This window comes from Chelonia mydas, chromosome 1 (assembly GCF_015237465.2).
Source record: "Chelonia mydas isolate rCheMyd1 chromosome 1, rCheMyd1.pri.v2, whole genome shotgun sequence".
In the NCBI taxonomy this organism is placed as follows: domain Eukaryota; kingdom Metazoa; phylum Chordata; order Testudines; family Cheloniidae; genus Chelonia; species Chelonia mydas.
Genome location: NC_057849.1, coordinates 183,219,530 through 183,235,737, shown reverse-complemented (window position 1 = coordinate 183,235,737; position 16,208 = coordinate 183,219,530). Strand labels below are relative to the sequence as shown.

General features: G+C 45.8%; 1 protein-coding gene across 8 annotated transcripts in view; it reads right to left on the bottom strand.

Moving 5' to 3' along the window:
• The window catches only part of POU2F1 (POU class 2 homeobox 1), a 188,055-nt gene that overhangs the window by 12,960 nt on the left and 158,887 nt on the right, over positions 1-16,208 (bottom strand). For all 8 annotated transcript variants that reach the window (XM_043538438.1, XM_043538444.1, XM_043538440.1 and 5 more), the window contains 5 exons: positions 8,071-8,216; positions 5,163-5,342; positions 2,621-2,726; positions 1,348-1,693; positions 468-556 (listed from right to left, as the gene is read on the bottom strand). In XM_043538438.1, coding sequence (XP_043394373.1) covers positions 468-556; positions 1,348-1,693; positions 2,621-2,726; positions 5,163-5,342; positions 8,071-8,216 — 867 coding nt within the window. The remainder of the gene's footprint in view (positions 1-467; positions 557-1,347; positions 1,694-2,620; positions 2,727-5,162; positions 5,343-8,070; positions 8,217-16,208) is intronic.

Below are 16,208 nucleotides of genomic sequence, written 5' to 3'. Positions count from 1 at the left end.
CCTAAATAAGGACTTTAGATACACATTTTGAAAGTCTTGATCTTGGATCTTTGTGTTCAGGTTTTTTGTTCTCGGAACTGTTCTGCTATCAGCCTTGATCAAGACAACTATACTAAAACATCTGCTAAATGAGCTGTAAAAAGAAGATCTCTAAACAGCCTGTTAAAATTGTCCCTCCATGTCCAAAATGAATGCAGTCCCTCCCCCCCACACCCCAGCACCACATTCTTCCTTATCACCACCACCAAATCCCTGAGATTGTATGCTGTCCTAACCTGCCTCCCAAGTTTGTATCTTACCATTCACAATTCTAAAAAAAAAAAAAAAAAAAATCTGTGTGCCATCTTTGTAAAGCTTCTGTCCCCGACTACTGAATTTTGCAGTTGAGGAATGTTGCTTCTCTTTTTTTGGCGAGTAAACCACACAAGTAACAAAATCAGTTATATATTAAAAGGACGTTTACTAACCTTGAATAGTTGCCAGCGTACTGTTGCTCATCAGAGCTGGGCTGAGAGCACCACCTAGCGTCCCTGGATTGAGACTGAGTAAGGCACCTCTGTGATATCAAGAAAACAGGCCAGGAGAGAGATCAAGGGAGGTTGTGTTACTATTCAGACACCATCATATAGATAAAGAAGGTAGAATTCAAGGGTCTGATTTTTAAAAAAACATTTCCTGTAGTATTTTAATTTCTCCCATACCACAATGTGGTCTTCACAGCTGCCTTTCAACACTGTGCTTAACAACAAGCCTGAAGAACAGGCACCCAAAAAGCACAAGCTGTAGTTATTACTGCCGTGAATTACACTCACAGTGACTTCTTGGGCCACTGCAACTCTTTAGAGAGCTAGCGGAAGGAAATGAGAATAAAGAGAAACTGAAAGAACTACAAGGCATTTACAGCAATATTTTTTTAGTCACACAGCAGCAACAGAATGATTTCCAATAAATATTCAGGTGCTCTCCATCTCGCTCTGGGTCGAAAGGAACAGAACTGAACACAGGGGAACGAAGGGAATCTAAGATGCCAATTCAATTTAAAGTTAGCAACTTGGGTAGTGTAGTTTAATGGCTACAGCAAGGAAATAGTAGTCAGAGCTCCTTGGCTCTACACCCAGCTCGGCCACTGACTTAATGTATGACTGATCAAGTCACTAAACCTTTCAGCTTCCTCATCTATAAAATGGGGATAACACTGCTATAGGAGTGTTGCAAGGCTTAATCCATTAGTATTTGTAAACCCTTTGAGAGGTATAGGTGAAAAACATAGTATTAAAAAATCATGATGAATAGAGCCCCTGTACTATTTTCTTCATTTATCATCTAGAATGCAAGGACAATCCTTACCCAGCTGCAAACTGTGAGGGTGCCATCAAGCCTGGGTTTAGCCCCGCTGCAGCAGCCATGGCAGCGAGACTTGCATTTGCAGGCAACTGTGCAGCGCCTTGTAGTGCAGCTGCTGCCGCTGTTTGCAACCCTGATGCCGTCACCATCACCTGGCTGGTCCCAAGAGGGGAGGACAAGGGAGTAGAGGTTGTCTGTGTTGTGCTGGTCTCACTGGCACTGGATGCCTCGGAAGTGGAGGCTGAGGCAGAAGGGGAAGGACTCAGAGAGGGTGAAGTCACTGCTGAGGAAGCTGGAGGTGCTGTAGAGATCACGGTTGCTGTGTTGTTGGAGGTGGTTTCTGTTGTGCCTGGAAGGAGGATTCCAGTTAGAACAGTCCAAAACACAGGCATGCTTGAATAGAAACCCCTACCACCTGGACTCGACAGCATAGGAAAGAGGAAGTGAGACAGACATGTCTCTGTTGGACTGAAGGGCACAGTGAATTCAAGAGTGGGGGACTGGTGAGTGTGGATCTCAGATCAAACTGACTCTTCAGGAGGAAGCTGGGTGGCTCAGGTTGGTAACGGGAGTGCCTTTTGCTTCTAGGTCACCAGGGGTGACGGTCTCAGCAGAGAGGCGAGACTGAACAGCCATGAAAAATGAGTTACTCCAACATAGGACTGAGGCACATTGGCAGGGCAGTGTAAGAGAAGCTTGCACGGCAGTTGCCCACACTGTCATTTCTGTGGCAAAACAGAGGACTTCACTCTCTAGGACAGTCAGTCCAGAGTCTTCCATCAACACTGAATTGCTTTGTAATTAAAAATTTTTAAACAGGCAAGTGGGAGTGAGATGAGAGGAAGGAAATCAGACTGAAGTCAAATGGAGTATCTGGGCAGAGAGAAGGGAAATCCTCCATATTGTTTCTTCGCACCTGTATACCTAAGCTATATTTGTGAGCTCCCAGAGAATCCTTTGCTTCCCACAAAGCACTCCTTTTGTTCTCTATTTTTCACCTTCAGCTAGACAGGTTATGGGCATCTGAGACTCCCACACAACGTCTTACAAGGATACAACAAATCCAAGAGCCAGTTATCTACGGAGATTTTAGACTGCAACACAGGAGCACCAAAAATCTCAAAATATTGTTCACTTTAAAATCTTTATCTGTTTGATATGTAGACACCACCAATAATCCACTGAACTTCCATTCTATTATTTGAATTAGTTATCCCTGACTGCAGCGGTTTTCTGAAAAACCTTCTGTGCTGATACAGCTTAGGTTGTATCTTACCTGTGACTGACAGACTAGTTACAGCAGCACTAGTTAGAGGGAGCACAGGGTTGACAGTCAGGGTAGTAGCTGCACTGCTTGTCACAAGGCTTGGCGTGGTTGCCACCTAGAGGTTAGAAGAGAACATAACTGTACAACTCATAAGAAGGAAAAGAGTTACCTGACTTGCGTTCTTATCTTCTGATCCTCAACCAAAGATAAGGATGGGGAATCCTACACATTTTTTTAAATTCATTCGATTGCTTTAGTACTTCAACAGGCAGAGTCTGGGACCACATTAGTGACATTTGCTCCACTCATGGACCCGACAGCGAACAGCAGCAAATCCACCACACACATACTGTCCCAATAGCTTAGTGGTGGCTCATCAGGAACTAACCATCAACATCCAGCATCTAGGATTTCCACTTATCCTCATTTAACAAGAGGCAAGTGTTCAAGGAGACTTTCTCAGAGAGAGGAAACTTAGGGGACCCAATAAAAAAATCTTTGTACATGCTTTTTCTGATACTTCTCAAGCTCCAATTCATTTCCTCTGGTTGAAGGCACTCCACGCACCAATGCATCCTAGTCTTATTTGTCAGATAGGTGTTTTACCATTGTTAAATGTAGTGTCTTGTTTCGCCTTTATCAACCAAATTATCTGAACTTCACTTCTGTGTGTTTTCTTGGTTTGAAGGACCTCTTTCAGAGCATTCAAATGAAATGAACTGCCTTTACTTCTGGACAACTTAATGGAAGAAAGCTATAAATAAACTGAAGGGAATTCAGAGAAAATCAACCAACGTGATTAATGGGCTGAAGGGATTGATTTATTAGGAAAGACTAAAAATTAAATATCCATATCAAAGATTAGAAGTGTATGTATGTACATCCAAGACATGCTAATTGTCCATAAATATATGAAGCATATACACATCAATGAAAGAAAGTGATTATCAGTTATACCCTCTTGGACAACCCAAAATAAGACTAAGGGATAGCACTAAACAAAAGAAAATGTATGTAAATGATCAGGAAATCTTTCTAATAGGGAAATCTGTAAGATTGCTGAATATACTCTTAAAGGAAGTGATGACTGTCGCTTGACGTGTTTAAAACTACGTTGGAGAAGGATGAACCTGTTAGCATTTTGCTCTAACACTCTATGAACAAAAAAAAAAGAGAAAGCGCTAGAGCTGCAGCACATCTCCTCATCAACCCAGGCTACTGCGAGCACATTAAACCTGTCCACCATGCTCTACACTGGATTCCTACAGAACCCAGAGTCAAGTTCAAGGTCTTGGTCCTTATCTTCAAGGCTCTCAATCGCCTGGGCCCAACATAGCTGCAATAGTGCCTAAAACTCCCAGATGAAAAACCAGGGTTGGCACTTCTGCTCCTTAGGCATAAAGTAACTTTACACCACAAGGTAAAACTTGTGGTTGCAGGTGACAGAATTTTCTCAAGGGCTTGTCCGAGACTGTGGAATGAACTCCCACAGGAACTAAAACCATCACAAACCTCACCACCTTCTGCTCCAAGTGCAACATGCAATTCTTCAACCTTGCCTTCTCTAACAAATACACAGCAACATGTACAAAAAACAGAAGAAAACCCCTTCTAAAACAAACACTACACTGCACCCACACAATTTCATCCCTGAGAAGAGGATGACAGAAAGAACAAACCACACATGACAGATGTTAGTCATGACATTTAATACACTACTGTATGGTGCTCAGATACAACAGTGATGAGGGCAGTATAAAATCCTATATAGAATAGACTAGCTATAGGCTACCTGAAATCCACAGACTTCATATAATCAGAAGCTCAGTTACCTTGTCTAGATAACAACAGACGTCCCTGAACAATGGTGGCATGGAGTTCAAGGAGTACACTTTGTTTACGTATGTTTTCAGTAAGTTTGTGTTTACCTTAGCCAAATATAAGGTTTAGAAAATGAGTTACAAAGATTAGCTAAAGTGTTTTTTCACTTTGATATACATTAACCCTGCCACAAAGGGACAAAATAGTAGAATCAGGTTTGGGTGACAGTCTGCCAACTACCGCCTAAAAACTGATAGGATCTACTGCTGATTCAATGCATTAACGTGACTGGAACAAGATGGAAAGGATGGAACTGGGTAACATTTTTTTCCTTTTAAAGAAAGGGTTTTGGATAAGTACACCGATCTGGAATTATGTGAATTATGATTTCTTAGCATATGTCCAAAGCAGTAATATAAACTGCATCTTTGTGAGTGGTATTCAGTCAGCTGTGAATTACTGCCAGATCAAGTTAGAAGTTCAGTTTGCGTGTTTAAATAATGCATTCACACTGGCTGATTTGTAAGATTTACCTTTTGTTTATAGTACACAGTGGGAACCAGTAAATATAGTATTGAAAATGCCAATTAAGTATCTCAGTTACATTTGTGAGCATAAGTTTGCTGCACAGAGCAGGTGAAAAATGTGTGTAATTCCCATTATTGCCAAGAGGAGAGGAGTGACTGATCTTTTCCAATGTGCTGAGCCATCTTCATTTCTTGATTCTTACCAGTGAGGTTGGGCAAGGGAAAATTGCTTTGATGGGAGAGCTGCTGGTTCCACCACTACTGGGTGGGTTGATCCTTTTCTCCTTCTGGCGCCGGTTACAGAACCAAACGCGGATCACCTCCTTCTCCATGTTCAGCTGGTCAGCTATCAGGGTGATCTCCTCCGAGGTAGGCTTTTGGTTCTGAAAAATGAGAAATATCTGAAAATCATGGAAATTACTTTGATGAGTGCTGCATTATGGGTCCAGCATAGCAGGATTCTAAACTAAAGAGCTGGAGGAAGGAACAACATATAGCTGGAATAGGCCTTCCTGTTTTATCAAAGCAGATGTTGTCAGGAACGGATTAAGCAAAAGTGGGACCTGATGGACCATCCTCCCAATCCCCTAACCTCAGATGGACACTTCTTCCTGTTCAGAATCCCAAACACTCAGAACTCCCTTCTTCTCATCCAGCCCCTCCCCAACTAAACAGTCCCTTTTTTCTTCCTAGCTGCCAACTCCCAAGTTTGTCATTTTACAGTTCTCTCCCAGCTCCCCAAATGCTCCTTCTTCTATGTTGCCCCCAAAACCTCTTCTGCTTTGTCCGAGGTAAGCCCTCTCCCTGAAATGCCTCTTTAACTACACTTTCCCAACATGACTGCTACTGACCATGGATGTTTCCTATAGCACTTCCTGAACTAGATTCTCTTTTGTGTTCAAGCAGACAGTGTGCCACTTACTGCTCCCTGACATAGGGGCTGGTCTGTGCCGGCCCCATCATTAGTGTGAGATGCTTTGGGCCTGCACTAACCTACACCACTTGCCTAGGGTCTCTAAGGGACCTTGGGCCAGAGGAAGTCCAGCAAAGCAAAGCTCTGCTATGCCCAACATGTCCCCTAAACTGGGGTGTGGCTGGTGTTAGAACTGGCTGTGCTGGCTCTGTGCCACTTGAAAGTTCCCTTCCATCAGGACAATTCTCGACAGGTCATGTGTGTCCAGAATCTGGCCCCCACCTCCATCTTTCTGGTCACAAGAAACACTAGCGGAAGCTGTGTTCAGTGTAGCTGGGTAAGGGAGTTAAAGCTCATGTGTTTCTTTCAGAGAGAAGGGAATAATTATAATTTCTGGAGGGCAGAAAGCCAGGGATGAAGCCTGAGACCTTGCAGGGAGGGGAGATTCTTTCATCACCTCATGGGAAAGGGGGAGGTAAAAAGGGCTAGCACCAGTGATGATCAGATGATCTGCAAGTTGTCAGTACTGAGAGCACAACAAAATGATGTTCAGGAGGCCCCCTGCAGAGGTGGGACTTGGACTCTAATTTATCCTGCACTTGTGACTACAGTACTTAAATTACCAAAGTTACACACAGTCAACTAAGAGTCTAAACATAAATGATGTTTGGTTCTCTTTCCACCTTCCCCAAGTGCACAGACGTTTATTTCCTTTTCTTTTCTCCTTCCTGGTGTGCACAATATCACGCCTTAATCTACTGCTTGATATCCTTGACTAAGAAACTAAGGGGTAACAGCTGTCAAGAACCAGTGGGATAGCACTTACATTTTTTAATTAATTAAAATTAGGTGAATACAGATCATTCTGCTTGGTACAATATTTACTATTCCCCCTTCCTTGGTACATACACTTTACTAAGTGGATTGAAAGACTGCCTAAGTATGGCCCCCTCTGAGCCTCTCATGAAATTATACTCTCCTGGGGGCTGGGCCTTTAAGGGAAGTCAGGAACCAGACTACTCGTGACAGGCTCCTGTAAGGGAGAATGAGCCAATTTAGTTACTTTTAAGTAATTAAATCCCTTGGTGGTTGGTTGGCAGCTAATTAATGAGCATGATAAAGGGTTGGCTCCTAGAGACAGAAAATTTCTGAGGAAAGTAGCTCTCGTGAGAGCTCAACAGAACCAGGGGCCTGGAAGGCACGGTCTGAGGGACAGGGAATTCCGAAACAGTGGCAGGAAGCTCAACTACATGTTGCCCCAGAAAAGAGGTGCAGCTGATAGACAGCCACAGACCTCTGGCTCTGGGGAAGGATTATTCCCAGACAGTGGCAAGAAGTCTAACTTCAGGGAAAGGAGCTGAGCCGACAGAACCTTGCTGTAGGGGAATGGTGGACCCAGATGAGAACAGAAACTCAAACGGTCTCCCAGCTAAGACGCTGGCGTGAAGTTTTGCTTGTATTTTCATTGAGCCTTTGGTTAATAAACAGACTTCACATTAGGGGTATTGTTCCATATGTAAAGCTTCACTGAACTTGTTGATGACATTAGGGGAAACTGAGGGAGCAACTAGAGCACCACACTTGGCCAGTGGAAGTGCTATAGGGCAAGTACACCCTGTGACAGATATGTTGTAACTGTTTTGCAATACACTTTCACAAGTCACTACAGATTTCCCCACCCTTTGACAACAACAATCTGCCCATAACATACAGATTGATACACCTGCAAATGTATGAACACACAGACCAACACAGCTAAAGATATCAGCACATACATACAACAACGAACTTATATTGTGCTTTTCAGTTGACGATTCTACAAACCTTGTTTTATATCTGAGGAAACAGACGCAGAGCGATTATATGATTTGCCTAAGGTATCTCAGCAAATCTGTGACAGAACACAAGGGATGAGAACTGCGGAGTTCTGACTCCCAGTCCCCTGTTCCAACAACTAGATGACAGACACAGACTGAAGATATACTACTTTAAATATTTAATGTCTATTATGTTTAATATGCATCTTAAATATATTATTTCTTATACTGTATCCACAACAATGATTGCATATCTTACAATGTTTGCTTAGTGCAGCTCCTAGCTGCAGAATTCTTTTCACCTTAATGGACATGTTCTTGAACAAAGCCACTATTCTATTTTATTACAAATTGGCTGAGCAGAGCAACTGATTCACTGACCTCCAGAAAACTCTTCTCTAAGGCCACACGTATGTTGGTCTCTATGCTGGTGCGTTTCTTCCTCCTACGGTTCAAGCCCTCAATCCCCAGCCCCGGGGAATTCAGGGCACTTGGGCTGGAGAGAGCTGAATCAGATGAGAGATTTTCTGAAAGAGAACAGAAGACAGCATGTATCAGTAAGAGACTTTGTGTCAGTGCACTGCAATCCAATTAAAGGATCCTACACATTCTACCAGCGTAAGAGTTGGCAGAATGTACCCCATATTCATTCCAGACCTGGGTGGGCTCCTTCACAGCAGAGGTATTAACCTGGTATTACCATTTATACCTGCAATTTACAAGCTATAAATAGGGCCAAGTATCCTTTGTGACAAACAAAAAATGGCTGCTCACCTTGTGCAGTAACTGTGGTTCTTCGAGATGTGTCCCCCTATGGGCGCTCCACTCTAGGTGTGACAGAGCCTCCCACACCTTTGATTAGAGAGTTCTCATAGCAGATCTGTTCGGCCCATGCTTGCGTGACAGTCAGTCTTGTGCCCCATCCTGTTATATAGCACTGTGTGGGTGAACCGCCCTCTGTTCCTTCTCTACCATGAAGCCCTATAGCAGAGAACTCTGAAGCAGACGGGAAGGAGGGTAGGTGGTGGAGAACCTATAGGGGGACACATCTCAAAGAACCACAGTTGTTGCACAGGGTGAGTAACCCATTTCTTCTTCTTCTTCGAGTAGTGTCCCTAAGGGTGCACCACTATAGGTGATTACCGAGCAGTACCATCTAAGGTGGAAGGGGCTTCGGAGTCTAATCCAGTACGGCAGAGAATACAGTCAAGCCAAATATCATATCAGAGGCAGAGTTGTGCGTGATTGCATACTGTTCGGAGAACGTATCCACAGAAGCCCAAGTGGCAGCTTTACTTATTTCAATGATCGGTACGTTTTTGAGGAAGGCCATGGAAGTGGCAGTGGACCTTGCCAAATGGGTGTGTACGAGTGAGAGTGGCTCAATGTTATGAGATTGGTAATAAGAGTTAATGCAGTCTGAAATCCATTTGGAAAGTCTCTGGCTGGAGATTGCAGAGCCCTTTGATGTGTGCGCAATCAAGATGAATATCTTGTTGGTCTTTCTGAAGAGTTTTGTTCTGTCTTGATAGGAGGTCAGAGCTCTTCTGACATACGGGGTATATAGTATTGCGTCCTGCTGATTCATATGCTGTTAGGGGTAGAAGTCAGGGAAGTGAATGGTCTGACTGATGTAAAATGCAGAAGAGATCTTAGGTAAGCATTTGGAGAGAGGTCAAAGCGTGACCTTACCCTTAAAAAATACTATGAAGTGGCTGTATGCCATCAGGATCCCTAGTTCACCAACCCATTGCACTGACATGATGGCTATCAGGAATGCTGTCTTCATAGACAAATGGAGTAGCAAGCAAGAAGCCAGGAGGTTCAAAGAGTGATCTTGTGAGGCATTTAAGCACCAGGTTGAGGTCTCAATATTGGAGATGGACATTGGACTGGTGGGGAGAGGTTTCCCAGCCCTTTGAGGAACCTTGTTATGGTCGGGGGATGAGGATGGAATAGCCCTCTACAGAGGGGTGAAGGGTCATGATGGCAGCCAGGTGGACTCCTATTGAGCTCAATGATAAACCGAAAATGGTTAGGGCTTAGGTGTAGTCTAGTATATCTGAAAGTGATGCAGTCATTGGTGAAAGCTGTCTACAGCCACACCAACAGGCAAAAGGAGATCATTTCTGACAATATGTGTAGCAAGCAGGTTATTTCCCGCTGTGTAGTAGCACTCTTTTTACATTGTCTGAACGGGTTGTCTCTATCCCTGTGAGCCATCAAATTAACCACGCTTTGAGATGAAATGTCTTGAGATTGGGGTGAAGAATCCTCCCGTGCTCGTGGGAGAGGAGGTGGGGAGCGTTGTGAAGAATGACTGGAGGGCAAGGAAGGTAGCTGTACGAAGTAAGAAAACAACGTTTGTCTGGCCATGGGAGGGGCTATTAGAATTACTCTGGCCCTGTCTCGCTCTATCCTGAGCATCGTCTTGGCTATTAGGGGAGTTGGAGGGAATGCACATGGTAGGTTTGACGGTCACTGAAGTTGAAAAACATCCCCTAAGGATTGGTGACCCAGTCTGCCTTTGAGCAGAAGTGGGTGCATTTTTTGCTTGCCTCTCTATTGTTTAAAAATAACCAGAGCTCCGCAAACCAGCTGAGCAGCGGCGGACCAGCTGAGCAGCGGGGAACAGCAGAGCAGCACACAGCAGGAGTTTGCCTGGGAGTTCGCCTGGGGTGAGCCCCATGAGGCTTACATCTTGCCAGCTTCTCTGAGGAAGCTCATAGTAGGAAGGTGATATGGAGGGGGGGTGTTCAGCTATTGTGACCTGCACTGGATGTGCCACGTTTGTCTTTCTTCCACAGGACAGAAGCGACTTTGTCTGTACAAAGTGCAAGCTAGTATCCATATTGGAAGAGAAGACTGAAGGTCTGGAGCAACAGATATCGACCCTGCGTTGCATACGAGAATCTGAGGATTTCCTGGACAAAAAAGTCAGGATATGCTTCTACGGGCACAAAGCTCTAAAGATTTAGAGCAGGTTGCACAGCGGAGCCAAGAGGCCAGTGAAGAAGTTTGGCAACATGTGACCTCCAGAAGAAGAAGGGGGAATGTCCGGGTACCAGCAACGCAGACACAGGTAAGTAACCGTTTTCATGTTCTCTCCACAGGTACCATTGCGGAGAGTGGACCAGATGATACGTCTGGGGGAGAAAGCAGAAGGAGACTCCGCTGGTTGGAAGGCATGAGATGTGATGTCCTGAGGTTGGGGGTTCCACAACCACCACTCCCAAGAGAAGGAGACGGGTCGTGGTGGTCGGGGACTCTCTCCTTAGGGGGACTGAGTCATCTATCTGCCGCCCTGACCGGGAAAACAGAGAAGTCTGCTGCTTGCCAGGGGCTAAGATTCGCGATGTGACGGAGAGACTGCTGAGACTCATCAAGCCCTCGGATTGCTACCCCTTCCTGCTTCTCCACGTGGGCACCAATGATACTGCCAAGAATGACCTTGAGCGGATCACTGTGGACTACGTGGCTCTGGGAAGAAGGATAAAGGAGTTTGAGGCACAAGTGGTGTTCTCGTCCATCCTCCCCGTGGAAGGAAAAGGCTGGGGTAGGGACCGTCGAATCGTGGAAGTCAACGAATGGCTACGCAGGTGGTGTCGGAGAGAAGGCTTTGGATTCTTTGACCATGGGATGGTGTTCCATGAAGGAGGAGTGCTGGGCAGAGACGGGCTCCACCTAACGAAGAGAGGGAACAGCATCTTTGCAAGCAGGCTGGCTAACCTAGTGAGGAGGGCTTTAAACTAGGTTCACCGGGGGAAGGAGACCAAAGCCCTGAGGTAAGTGGGCAAGCAGGATACTGGGAGGAAGCACAGGCAGGAACATCTGTCAGGGGAGGGCTCCTACCTCATACTGAGAATGAGGGGCGATCAGCAGGTTATCTCAAGTGCCTATATACAAATGCACAAAGCCTTGGAAACAAGCAGGGAGAACTGGAGGTCCTGGTGAAGGCAAGGAATTATGACGTGATTGGAATAACAGAGACTTGGTGGGATAACTCACATGACTGGAGTACTGTCATGGATGGTTATAAACTGTTCAGGAAGGACAGGCAGGGCAGAAAAGGTGGGGGAGTAGCACTGTATGTAAGGGAGCAGTATGACTGCTCAGAGCTCCGGTATGAAACTGCAGAAAAACCTGAGTGTCTCTGGATTAAGTTTAGAAGTGTGAGCAACAAGAGTGATGTAGTGGTGGGAGTCTGCTATAGACCACTGGACCAGGGGGATGAGGTGGATGAGGCTTTCTTCCAGCAACTTGCAGAAGCTACTAGATCGCACGCCCTGGTTCTCATGGGCGACGTTAATCATCCTGATATCTGCTGGGAGAGCACTACAGCGGTGCACAGACAATCCAGGAAGTTTTTGGAAAATGTAGGGGACAATTTCCTGGTGCAAGTGCTGGAAGAGCCAACTAGGGGGAGAGCTTTTCTTGATCTGCTGCTCACAAACCGGGAAGAATTAGTAGGGGAAGCAAAAGTGGATGGGAATCTGGGAGGCAGTGACCATGAGTTGGTCGAGTTCAGGATCCTGACACAGGGAAGAAAGGTAAGTAGCAGAATACGGACCCTGGACTTCAGGAAAGCAGACTTCGACTCCCTCAGGAACTGATGGGTAGGATCCCCTGGGGGAATAACATGAGGGGGAAAGGAGTCCAGGAGAGCTAGCTGTATTTCAACGAATCCCTATTGAGGTTACAGGGACAAACCATCCCGATGTGTCGAAAGAATAGTAAATATGGCAGGCAACCAGCTTGGCTTAACAGTGAAATCCTTGCGGATCTGAAACATAAAAAAGAAGCTTACAAGAAGTGGAAGATTGGACAAATGACCAGGGAAGAGTATAAAAATGTTGCTCGGGCGTGTAGGAATGAAATCAGGAGGGCCAAATCGCACCTGGAGCTGCAACTAGCAAGAGATGTTAAGAGTAACAAGAAGGGTTTCTTCAGGTATGTTGGCAACAAGAAGAAAGCCAAGGAAAGTGTGGGCCCCTTACTGAATGAGGGAGGCAACCTAGTGACAGAGGATGTGGAAAAAGCTAATGTACTCAATGCTTTTTTTGCCTCTGTCTTCACGAATAAGGTCAGCTCCCAGACTGCTGCGCTGGGCAACACAGCATGGGGAGTAGGTAGCCAGCCCTCTGTGGAGAAAGAAGTGGTTAGGGACTATTTAGAAAAGCTGGACGTGCACAAGTCCATGGGGCCGGATGCGTTGCATCTGAGAGTGCTAAAGGAGTTGGCGGATGTGATTGCAGAGCCATTGGCCATTATCTTTGAAAACTCATGGCGATGGGGGGAAGTCCCGGACGACTGGAAAAAGGCTAATGTAGTGCCCATCTTTAAAAAAGGGAAGGAGGAGAATCCTGGGAACTACAGGCCAGTCAGCCTCACCTCAGTCCCCGGAAAAATCATGGAGCAGGTCCTCCAGGAATCAATCCTGAAGCACTTAGAGGAAAGTGATCAGGAACAGTCAGCATGGATTCACCAAGGGAAGGTCATGCCTGACTAATCTAATCACCTTCTATGATGAGATTTCTGGTTCTGTGGATGAAGGGAAAGCAGTGGATGTATTGTTTCTTGACTTTAGCAAAGCTTTTGACACAGTCTCCCACAGTATTCTTGCGAGCAAGTTAAAGAAGTATGGGCTGGATGAATGCACTATAAGGTGGGTAGAAAGTTGGCTAGATTGTCGGGCTCAACGGGTAGCGATCAATGGCTCCATGTCTAGATGGCAGCCGGTATCAAGTGGAGTGCCCCAAGGGTCGGTTCTGGGGCCGGTTTTGTTCAATATCTTCATAAATGATCTGGAGGATGGTGTGGATTGCACTCAGCAAATTTGCGGATGATACTAAACTAGGAGGAGTGGTTGATACGGTGGCAGGTAGGGATAGGATACAGGGGGACCTAGATAAATTGGAGGATTGGGCCAAAAGAAATCTGATGAGGTTCAACAAGGATAAGTGCAGGGTCCTGCACTTAGGATGGAAGAATCCAATGCACCGCTACAGACTAGGGACCGAATGGCTAGGCAGCAGTTCTGCGGAAAAGGACCTAGGGGTGACAGTGGACGAGAAGCTGGATATGAGTCAACAGTGTGCCCTTGTTGCCAAGAAGGCCAATGGCATTTTGGGATGTATAAGTAGGGGCATAGCCAGCAGATCGAGGGACGTGATCGTTCCCCTCTATTCGACATTGGTATGGCCTCATCTGGAATACTGTGTCCAGTTTTGGGCCCCACACTACAAGAAGGATGTGGAAAAATTGGAGAGAGTCCAGCGAAGGGCAACAAAAATGATTAGGGGTCTGGAACACATGACTTATGAGGAGAGGCTGAGGAACTGGGATTGTTTAGTCTGCAGAAGAGAAGAATGAGGGGGATTTGATAGCTGCTTTCAACTACCTGAAAGGGGGTTCCAAAGAGGATGGTTCTAGACTATTCTCAGTGGTAGAAGATGACAGGACAAGGAGAAATGGTCTCAAGTTGCAGTGGGGAAGGTTTAGGCTGGATATTAGGAAAAACTTTTTCACTAGGAGGGTGGTGAAACACTGGAATGCGTTACCTAGGGAGGTGGTAGAATCTCCTTCCTTAGAAGTTTTTAAGGTCAGGCTTGGCAAAGCCCTGGCTGGGATGATTTAATTGGGGATTGGTCCTGCTTTGAGCAGGTTGGACTAGATGACCTCCTGAGGTCCCTTCCAACCCTGATATTCTAAGATTCTATGATCTATTTGGGGGGTGCCCCATTGGTGGAATATGTGGGATCTATTTCCCACTCATGGTCTTGGAAGAACTGTCTGCTGAGTGCATCAGCAGTCACAATCTGGATACCTGGGAGACAGGCTGCTGTGACAGTAATCTGGGTTTGTATGCACCAGTTCCAAAGTTTGAGTGCCTCAGTATAAAAGGAGGGAGATCTGGCGCCTCCCGGGCAGCTGATGTAAAACATGCATGATATATTGTCCACCATGATTTTTATGTGCTTTCCTTTTATTAGTAGTAGGAATCGGAGATAAGCATATCTGACTGCCTTGAGTTCCAGGAGATTGATAGGTAGCATCGTCTCCTGCGACGTCCACTTGCCTTGGATCATGTAACTGTCTAGATGCACTCCCCACCGTAGCAGAGAGGTGTCTCATTATAACGACCGTTGGGGAAGGATATGTGAACAGAACAGAACGTTGTGATGGTTCTTCCTCCAATCGAGGTATTGTTTCACAAAGGCAGGTATACAAAGGAGCATATGTAGACTGTGTTTGGTGGGCGAATAAATGGTTCTGAGCCATCCATGGAGGCAGCATATTCTAAGTCAGAATGCTCTGTCACGAAGGTTATGGCCGCAATGTGGCCCAGTAATAGAATGCAGTTCCTGACTATGGTTTGTGGACGGAGTTGAATCATGTTCACTATGTTGGAGAGGGCCACGAACCTGTGCTGAGGAAGGTAGGCTCTTGCTGTCACTGAATCGAGATGTGCCCCTGTGAACTCTAGGCTCTGTACTGGGGTCAATGTGGATTTATGTATATTCAGTTGTAGACCCAATTGGAGGAAGAGGTCTATGGCCTTGGAAGTTACCCAAGATGTCATCTCCATGGAGCAGCCTTTTAGTAACCAATTATCCAGGCAAGGGAATAGTAAAATATCTTTCTTGTGGAGTTGGGCTGCTACCACCAACATGACCTTCGAAAAGACCATGGGGCAGATGACAGACCTAAGGGGAGCACTCAATATTGGAAGTGATTCTGGCCAACAATAAAATGGAGGCATCATTTGTGAGATGGGTGGATAGCGATGTGGAAATACGCTTCTTGAGTGTCGAGGACTGAAACTCAATCCCCTTCCTCTAGTGAGGGAATTATCCTCTACCTTGGGCATCACCATTTTGAATTTCTACACCTTTACATAGGTGTGGAGTAGTCTCAGGTCTAGGATGGGTCTCCAGCCTCCACGTTTTTGGTACCAGGAAGTACCTTGAACAAAACATCTGTGCTGCATGGGGACTGGTTCTAGAGCTCCCCAACGTAAGAGGGTGCCTATTTCTTGGCACAGTATGCTCTCATGAGCAGGGTCCCTGCAGAGGGATGAGGAATTGGGGGAAGAGGAGGTAGTTGGTGGAAGTGAAGTGGATTGCGTAATCTGTGGAGACAAATCTCCAAGACCCACTAGTCCGTAGCGATCAACTCTCAATACTGCATGAAGTGGTGAAGGCGGTCACCGAAGGGAGGGGTCAGCTGCAATGGGGGAGGATGAGGATGGTAATTTAGACCCTTGACCAATATATCAAAATTGCTGCTTGGAGATGGACGGGTCCAAGGCAGAAGGCTGAGAAGCGGATAGTTTCCTTCTCTGGAACCTTTGCCTTCTTTGGTGTGGTTCATACGCCTTCTGAGGGAGGAAGAATTCGGTGTGTGTGGGGGGGATCTCTGGGCTGTCTGGGATTTGCTGAGTTTGGTCTTATATGAAGGGGCGTAAATGTCAAGAGAATGCAAAGTCACTCTGGAATCCTTCAAGGTTCGCAGAGACT